The 10,000-nt window shown below is 41.3% G+C and overlaps 1 protein-coding gene across 27 annotated transcripts in view; it reads right to left on the bottom strand.

The window, feature by feature from the left end:
- Positions 1-116: 116 nt before the first annotated feature.
- LOC137970837 (tetratricopeptide repeat protein 28-like) overlaps positions 117-10,000 on the bottom strand; it is a 45,250-nt gene continuing 35,366 nt past the window's right edge. For all 27 annotated transcript variants that reach the window (XM_068817418.1, XM_068817422.1, XM_068817435.1 and 24 more), the window contains 2 exons: positions 3,723-8,910; positions 117-3,229 (listed from right to left, as the gene is read on the bottom strand). In XM_068817418.1, coding sequence (XP_068673519.1) covers positions 3,198-3,229; positions 3,723-8,862 — 5,172 coding nt within the window. In that variant the 5' untranslated portion in view covers positions 8,863-8,910 and the 3' untranslated portion in view covers positions 117-3,197. The remainder of the gene's footprint in view (positions 3,230-3,722; positions 8,911-10,000) is intronic.

The following is a 10,000-nucleotide window of genomic DNA, read 5'->3' as shown; positions in this document are numbered from 1 at the left end:
TGAGTAGAAAACTAGCACTTCACACTACCCTCTAATAGTTAAGTCTGTTGAAATATAAGTGCTTGACGGGCAACTTTTGCAAAAACGTAACCCTTCCTTGTACGTATAAACTTGCGACTCTATTGTTTTGTTATTGTTTTGTCAGAGTAGCCTATGTGCACTTGGGCGATGGTTAACAAACTTTAGCTGGGAGCCTGCCAACTGCGAAGGATAAAACTGAGGCATTCTACAACACTCTGATCAAAGCGATCGATACCCCTATGCCCACTCAGAAGGTCAAAGTTTGCTCCTTAGATAAGCCCTGGGTGTCGAGCAGAATGAAGGCGTTGGTCTACAGGAGACAATGGGCGTTTAAGACTCATGGCAAAGACTCAGCCATGTTTAAGATGTATCGCAAAAGAAACTTAAGTCACTATCGAACAGTTCCAATCTGTATTAAGATTGCAGGATTTTCTCACGTATTCGTATAGCACATGTACAAAGGCGCGTACGAAACCTTGAACACCCTCTAATTTAAATTAAACACCCGAAAAGTTACATGGTTTAAATGTTGCTTTTGAAGTGAAGCAATTTGAAATCATTGCAGGCTTTAAAGTATATTTCACTGGGGAATTTTTTTTTTGCTCAAAAGACATTAATGTTTTAGTTCTCTGAACATTTATAAACAACTTAACGAAAGGGCAATTCTTTTTTTTTTTAAAAAATAGGCATACCGATGAAAATCAGTAACTTTCGAGCACCTTTTTCAAAAGTCGAGCATTATTTAAGCACTTCTTTGCCATTTTTGAAGCACCATTTTCCAGTTTGCCAGCCCAATCGGGATAGACCTATCGTCAAATCATTTTTGGGCAAACTTCACAAGGCCAAAAAACTAGGAAACACAAGTCACCTTACAGCCTAATTTTTAATGATGGAAAGCTTAACTATCATAGATTTGTGCTATAAAAAAACCACTTTAAATAAGACCTATTAGAAGAGAAATAACGATTTTTCCAAGAGTTGAAAATCGCGATTTTTGGCCAAATGGCAAAAACAAACAAACAATGAAATGTCATGTACCACAGGGTAGTTCCCTTGGTCCTCTTTTATTCTTACTTGATATAAACAACATTTCTACTGCTCTGATAAACTGAACTTCAGGATTTTTGCTGATGACACTAATGTCTTTGTTTCATCACCTATTCGAGATCTTGAAAAACTAAATAACAGAGAGCTGGCTAAAATTAAAGAATGGTGCGATCTAAACAAGCTCTCTATAAATATTAAGAAAACTAATTACATGATTGTTAAATCCCCTAAAAAGAAATCAGGAAACATAAATGTTAAATTACCAAATAAAGATGAAAACAGTGAAATACGGACATGTAAAAACTAGCGATAAAAAGCTAAACGTCCGATGTTTTGGCGACATGACGCCATTATCAAGGAGTTGGAAATGAACATGCGAGTTCATAACGGCCAACACTACCTTCCATCCCTAAAACTGACATTGGACATTTCGTATCAATTACACGACACATTATGCTATGTTAATATTGACAAGCTTACCGCTCTAAAAACAATGAAAACAAGCAGAATGACAGCTTTAGTTCAACAAGAAATAGCGTTTCTAAGCTATGCCGCACTGATCTACAGTATTTAGGTCTAAAAACCCCGTTGAAGAAGGTTAACTTTCAATTCTTTTGCTAGGTACTATTATGTCAATACTCTAAAAATTTCGACTTTCCGGGAGCTTGTCTCGTTGGTCTAGAGGATATCGGAAACTGCAAGATGAAGCCATCGATCCGGGTTCAACTCTTTGCCTCGCCTATTTTGAATCTTCTCAGCTTGTTTAAAATCTTTGTTTCGTTGAAGTAAATTTGAAGTCTAAAGTACACTGTACGTCGTATAAGTTGAATAAAAAGGGAAATGTCAGTTTGAGGGATGGAAAGAAGTGATGACCGTTCATAGCAGGTACAAAATACTCCAAATTTGCATAAGTGGAAGAGAGCTAGACAAAGACTTTAGCTCGGATTAAATCTGTTTGCACGTTCAGTCGTGGTCGACGTGACTATGGTAGTGGAGAAGTAGACCTTAGACCTTACTCTCGATTTGGGGTGCACAGTTTAGGAGGTGGGTGCCCATCCCGCCCTCAGTTTTAACATGGAGAAAGGATGGAATGCTTCCCTTTTAATACCTTTGTCAACTCAAGAGTTACTGACCAACGTTTGCAATGGTGCGAAGTGGTATGAAATGACGTGACTCGGGTAGTCATACCATTTTTAAAATTCAAAAAATTCCACAAGCATATGCATGGGCAAAGTCCCACCTCCCCAGGAGTTTAAAATGCACACAATTAATTAAGAGATCAGGCAACTTTTACCCCACACACCCTTTTACCTTCTAGAAGTTTTAAGAAATCACCCATTTCATTGAATTATTTTGCATCGGTCCAGTCCCTCTGTGACAAAATATCACAAAATCAACATGTACAACTTTAAAGTAAAGAACTTTCCATTTGTTTGGTTCCAGGCCCTAGCAAGAGTCCATCACCTAAGAGTTAGATTTACCCATATTGTCCTAGTCCTCATCAACGTCAGAAAAGTGTCTGTTTTTGAACCACGTTTTGTGGGAAAATAAACAATAAACAAATTGGCTAACTCAATGTTGTGCCCGATTCAAACCCTTTAGGAATAAAGCGTTTTGTTCCAGGAATTTCCGTCTCATTTAAATGTGAACGCTACATTAAAATTTTTGTAATTTCCAAACATTTATACTTCGCTAGGTTGTTTTTTAGCTTATAGACATTTGCCTCCCGAAACAATTAATTTGCTTATTTAGCTTTGGCCAACCTTACAGAAACACAGAAAATACACATTCCCCGAGACTGTCACTTAATGATATTGTAAATGGAAAGTTGGTATAGCAAGCTTAAGAGTATACATGTCACCTGAGGAACAAACCGCAAAAGCTTGGAGTTATTTTCAAGGGCCAAAATAACAAGACGGCTAGATCCTCAGTTATGGAAACAAACCCCTGATTTCTATCAAGTGATTAGCTAAACCTGGAACAGATGCTTACAAAACAAGGCACAAATGGCACGGACTTGAACAGTATCTTAATACTACTGAAATCTCATGGTACTTTAACTATAATTGGCATGATATCTTGTGTCTGACAGCTACTGAGGTATCAATGATTGAATTGTTTTCAATAACTCATATAATCGAACACGTTTTGGACATCGTTTCTGAAAAAGAAAAACAAGGAAGAAAGAAACAAGTAGTGGATTAAATGCAAATAACGAATTTCGTTCTGATTGACAAGTAAATAATATAACAATTATCTTAATTCATTCATTTAACTGTTTGTGCTAGAGTTAATAGCAACAATTCCTATTCACTGTTACTTTGACATGTAGACTTGAAGACCTCAATAACTCACCTCACTTGACATAAGCAATCGACAATCACCGATCAGTTTCACAGTCACTCCATCATAACACGGGCTCAAACAGCTAGCTATCTGCAGGAAGCTGAAGTAGCTGACTCGGTGAATGCAAACAATATTTAATTTAAGTATTAGCCAAAGCAGTTCCAGTAAAAATATATCCACTCTGGCAACCGATTTTAAAGCCATTTCTTTGTGAAGAACGTACCTGCTCCTTTCAACAACTTCCTTGTTAAAAACATGTACAAAGTACAGCGATTCAGTCATTAAAGTTATATTTCAATAGCACTTACCATTCTTTTCGTGTTCGAGCTGCCCAAACTCAAAGGTGACATCATCGCCGATTAGCACAAATGGCGCCCAGTATTTTATGGCCGAATAATTCTTTGTCTCCCGAAGAGATTTCATAGCATGGTGAAGAGCTCTACTTGCACTTTTTCTATCTGCTAACTGTTCGTAGAAACTTTTCATGAACATCATGGTCGCCTTGTCGTTGATTGCCCAGAGTGACACCAGAACAGATCGGGCACCAGCACAAAGGAAAGCCCTGGCTATTCCCACAATACCCTCAGATTTTACCTCTCCCTGGCCACTATGACAGCAACTCAGCACAACAAGTCTTGCCTGAAGATGAACTGCGTGAACATCACTCAACGTTAACATGTAATCTTCCTCTTCCAGGATCTGTGATGTGCGTTGGGGATTTGGGGCCAAGGCAATTTCTCCAAATTGGTCATCTCCATGTGCAGCAATGTGGATTAAAGCAACTGACTTCATTCTTTTCAGCACCTCAGCTTTGGTTGCAATTTGACCTGTAAGAGGTGTGGTGTGCAGAAGTTTTCCAATCATTTCCACCTCTTCCTTTGCGCATGGCAACTGTTTATACACGGGTCCACCGGTGCCCCAAGTGACTTCCTTCAAGCACGGATCACCCACAAGCAATGCTTCATTCCTACTTTGGAAGTCGTCAGGTGCACTAGTGATCACTTTTAAAGCGGTCAGCGAGGGAATTGCACGGATCCTGACAGAGTCACTCAATGCAGAAAAAGGAGCCAAGCAAAATGGTCCATCAGGAACGAAGACTAACTCATTTTCCTGGAGCAAGTCTGCCATAGGGCTGACTAAGACATCATACAAGGGCTGTAAACAGTTCACAGAGAAGCTCAAGGAGTGAACGGTTTCCTCAACAGCTTCCCTACTGCACAAGAAGTCGTTGCGTTGTCTGTCAAGGGAACGATTCTCACATTGTACAACAGTTCCCACACCAATTTCTTTGAAAGTAGTTTCCATCAGTGATTTGGCACTTCGATTTTCGATTTCCTTTTGTCTAAAATTTATCCCAATATCTTCTCTTAGCAACCAGAAGCTGATTATGTTCCCATCAAGTGCTATGAATACAGTTTGTGAAGGTAAGTCGTTCATTCCAAAACTTAACTTCATCGTAGGTGCCGCAGAAGGTTTCTCATCAACGCTGTATTGCATCTTTAAAATGTCTGCCAAAGCCTGTGCTCGTCCTTGCTCAGCAGCATACAAAGCTTCATCAGCCTCTCCATTCTTCAAGAGTGCTGTCCACAGAGCAGTGTACACAAACCCCTTTGTGTCACGAAAGCTTATTTTCCATGCATCCTCTGACTGAAGAAGACGCCTAACTTTATCAATATAATAAACGCTTAGACGACAGTAATTAAGAGCTTTGCTCAAGGATCCAAAAAATTCATGAACATGACCAATATGATAACATGCGATTGCCAGCCCTATTGCGTCCTCTGTTTCCTGGCAAATACTAAGATGTTGATGGTGATACTCTATGGCTTGCTTGAAATTACCAAGACTTTGATAAGCGTTGCCGAGATTGCAATAAGCTTTTCCTTCTCCGGCCCTGTCCCCTACCTCTTTTGCAATACTAAGATCTTGATGGTGGTACTCTATGGCTTGCTTGAAATTACCAAGACTTTGATAAGCGTTGCCGAGATTTCCATAGGCCGCTCCTTCTCCAGCCCTGTCCCCTACCTCTTTTGCAATACTAAGATCTTGATGGTGGTACTCTATGGCTTGCTTGAAATTACCAAGACTTTGATAAGCGTTGCCGAGATTGCAATAAGCTCTTCCTTCTCCGGCCCTGTCCCCTACCTCTTTTGCAATACTAAGATGTTGATGGTGGTACTCTATGGCTTGCTTGAAATTACCAAGACTTTGATAAGCGTTGCCGAGATTTCCATAGGCCGCTCCTTCTCCAGCCCTGTCCCCTACCTCTTTTGCAATACTAAGATCTTGATGGTGGTACTCTATGGCTTGCTTGAAATTACCAAGACTTTGATAAGCGTTGCCGAGATTTCCATAGGCCGTTCCTTCTTCGGCCCTGTCCCCTACCTCTTTTGCAATACTAAGATGTTGATGGTGGTACTCTATGGCTTGCTTGTAATTACCAAGACTTTGATAAGCGATGCCGAGACTGCAATAAGCTCTTCCTTCTCCGGCCCTGTCCCCTACCTCTTTTGCAATACTAAGACGTTGATGGTAGTACTCTATGGCTTGCTTGAAATTACCAAGACTTTGATAAGCGTTGCCGAGATTTCCATAGGCCGCTCCTTCTCCAGCCCTGTCCCCTACCTCTTTTGCAATACTAAGATGTTGATGGTGGTACTCTATGGCTTGCTTGAAATTACCAAGACTTTGATAAGCGTTGCCGAGATTGCAATAAGCTCTTCCTTCTCCGGCCCTGTCCTCTACCTCTTTTGCAATACTAAGACGTTGATGGTGGTACTCTATGGCTTGCTTGAAATTACCAAGACTTTGATATACGTTGCCGAGATTTCCATAGGCCGCTCCTTCTCCAGCCCTGTCCCCTACCTCTTTTGCAATACTAAGATGTTGATGGTGGTACTCTATTGCTTGCTTGAAATTACCAAGATTTTGATAAGCGTTGCCGAGATTGCAATAAGCTCTTCCTTCTCCGGCCCTGTCCTCTACCTCTTTTGCAATACTAAGACGTTGATGGTGGTACTCTATGGCTTGCTTGAAATTACCAAGACTTTGATATACGTTGCCGAGATTTCCATAGGCCGCTCCTTCTCCAGCCCTGTCCCCTACCTCTTTTGCAATACTAAGATCTTGATGGTGGTACTCTATGGCTTGTTTGAAATTACCAAGACTTTGATAAGCGTTGCCGAGATTGCAATAAGCTCTTCCTTCTCCGGCCCTGTCCCCTACCTCTTTTGCAATACTAAGATGTTGATGGTGATACTCTGTGGCTTGCTTGAAATTACCAAGACTTTGATAAGCGTTGCCAAGATTTCCATAGGCCGCTCCTTCTCCGGCCCTGTCCCCTACCTCTTTTGCAATAATAAGATGTTGATGGTGATACTCTATAGCTTGCTTGAAATTACCAAGACTTCGATATACGTTGCCGAGATTTCCATAGGCCGCTCCTTCTCCAGCCCTGTCCCCTACCTCTTTTGCAATACTAAGATCTTGATGGTGGTACTCTATGGCCTGCTTGAAATTACCAAGACTTTGATGAGCGTTGCCGAGATTGCAATAACTTCTTCCTTCTCCGGCCCTGTCCCCTACCTCTTTTGCAATACTAAGATGTTGATGGTGATACTCTATGGCTCGCTTGAAATTACCAAGACTTTGATAAGCGTTGCCGAGATTGCAATAAGCTCTTCCTTCTCCGGCCCTGTCCCCTACCTCTTTTGCAATACTAAGATGTTGATGGTGGTACTCTATGGCTTGCTTGAAATTACCAAGACTTTGATAACTGTTGCCGAGATTTCCATAGGCCGCTCCTTCTCCAGCCCTGTCCCCTACCTCTTTTGCAATACTAAGAGCTTGATGGTGGTACTCTATGGCTTGCTTGAAATTACCAAGACTTTGATAAGCGTTGCCGAGATTGCAATAAGCTCTTCCTTCTCCGGCCCTGTCCCCTACCTCTTTTGCAATACTAAGATGTTGATGGTGGTACTCTATGGCTTGCTTGAAATTACCAAGACTTCGATAAGCGTTGCCGAGATTTCCATAGGCCGCTCCTTCTCCAGCCCTGTCCCCTACCTCTTTTGCAATACTAAGATCTTGATGATAGTACTCTATGGCTTGCTTGAAATTACCAAGACTTTGATAAGCGTTGCCGAGATTGCAATAAGCTCTTCCTTCTCCGGCCCTGTCCCCTACCTCTTTTGCAATACTAAGATGTTGATGGTGGTACTCTATGGCTTGCTTGAAATTGCCAAGACTTTGATAAGCGTTGCCGAGATTTCCATAGGCCGCTCCTTCTCCAGCCCTGTCCCCTACCTCTTTTGCAATACTAAGATCTTGATGGTGGTACTCTATGGCTTGCTTGAAATTACCAAGACTGTCATAAGCGTTGCCGAGATTGCAATAAGCTCTTCCCTCTCCGGCCCTGTCCTCTACCTCTTCTGCAATACTAAGATGTTGATGGTGATACTCTATGGCTTGCTTGAAATTACCAAGACTTTGATAAGCGTTGCCGAGATTTCCATTGGCCGCTCCTTCTCCAGCCCTGTTTCCTACCTCTTTTGCAATACTAAGATCTTGATGATGGTACTCTATGGCTTGCTTGAAATTACCAAGACTTTGATAAGCGTTGCCGAGATTGCAATAAGCTCTTCCTTCTTCGGCCCTGTCCCCTACCTCTTTTACAATACTAAGATGTTGATGGTGGTACTCTATGGCTTGCTTGAAATTACCAAGACTTCGATAAGCGTTGCCGAGATTTCCATAGGCCGCTCCTTCTCCAGCCCTGTCCCCTACCTCTTTTGCAATACTAAGATCTTGATGATGGTACTCTATGGCTTGCTTGAAATTACCAAGACTTTGATAAGCGTTGCCGAGATTGCAATAAGCTCTTCCTTCTCCGGCCCTGTCCCCTACCTCTTTTGCAATACTAAGATGTTGATGGTGGTACTCTATGGCTTGCTTGAAATTACCAAGACTTTGATAAGCGTTGCCGAGATTGCAATAAGCTCTTCCTTCTCCAGCCCTGTCCCCTACCTCTTTTGCAATACTAAGATCTTGATGGTGGTACTCTATGGCTTGCTTGAAATTACCAAGACTGTCATAAGCGTTGCCGAGATTGCAATAAGCTCTTCCCTCTCCGGCCCTGTCCTCTACCTCTTCTGCAATACTAAGATGTTGATGGTGATACTCTATGGCTTGCTTGAAATTACCAAGACTTTGATAAGCGTTGCCGAGATTTCCATTGGCCGCTCCTTCTCCGGCCCTGAAACCCACTTGCTTAAAAATGGCTAATGCTTCTCTGTAATTTGTTATGGCCTGATTAAAGTCAGCTGTGCCCTGATAGTATCTACCAAGATTGAAATAAGCCAAACCCTTGCCTTGTCTGTCTCCCTCGTTTCTTGCAACGCTAAGCTCTTGCATATGCTGCTCCAAAAGGTCCAACTTTTTATCTACCATTGCTGATAATCAAAACCAGGAAGTTTTTCTCAGAAATCTGGGGTGCACCTAGAAGATAAATGAACGAAAAGACAATAGGTTCAATGCTCTGAGTACAGGATGCTAAACCAGCACAGCAAGGTTAATTGAACAGTGAAGGAATAACTATCTTAAGCTAGTATTTTGAAAGAAGTATGCCTTTCTTCATCAAGGTTTCCCAAGGAATGATTTCGGCTAATGGAGACAGTTGTTACAGAATAAATACTTGGGCATTTAACAGACTAAGAGCGTTTTATACAATAATAATCACCGAACATTAAAAATAGAAATTCTATTATGTAAATGAGGGAAAAACAGCCTATAGAAAAGCGATGGCATCCCATTTCATCTTTCTTATCGAAAGCTAATTAAAAGTTCCTAACAGGAGGGGATGCCATTAAGAGTGTAATATTGAATTTTCTGAAATTGACGTCAAACTCATAATTTTTTATTTCATGTCTAAATCTATCCAATGTCGGAATTGCTTGTTTTTTCGTCACAATTTTTTGTCTGATCCAGGGACTTTGAATGAGCTAATTGAACTGCTCACACGTTTCCATTGAGAAAGGCTGCTCGTCAGGACAGAATTGGCCGTTTTTATACTAGAGATGCATAATCCGGTTATTCAAATTATGCCTTTCTTTCTCTTTCACCATACGCCAAAATCATTCGTTGGGTAACCCTGATGAAGAAAGGCATTTCGAAAATTGCCAGTTTAGCATTTTGTAGTCAGGACATTGAAACTATTGTGTTTTCGTATTTCTCGGTGTTGTTTAAAAAAGTAGATCCGCAATGCGTACATGTGGTTAGTCTTAATAACCCTTTCACTCCCAATAGTGCCACTTATAGATTTTACTCTGTCTAACGCCAGACGATTTTACTCGTCAATGGGGAACCCCACGGGGCTGAAAGGGTTAAGTATGCTGTTCGTTTTCATTTGGGTTCTAACCATTTACTACACTAGCTCTCTACGAACTTCATTGGCTTCCCATTGCCTATCGAATCAGGTTTAAGATTTGGGTACAGCGATTTGCCCACGGCATCTCGATCCGATTTGGAGAGGTAATAACAAAAATTGTGCCTGCCCACATGAATGGGCATCACACATGGCAGTGAAAGG

Source organism: Montipora foliosa, chromosome 9 (genome assembly GCF_036669935.1).
Source record: "Montipora foliosa isolate CH-2021 chromosome 9, ASM3666993v2, whole genome shotgun sequence".
Lineage (NCBI taxonomy): Eukaryota > Metazoa > Cnidaria > Anthozoa > Scleractinia > Acroporidae > Montipora > Montipora foliosa.
Note: the sequence above shows the minus strand (reverse complement) of the source record. Positions and strands in the feature narration are given on the sequence as shown.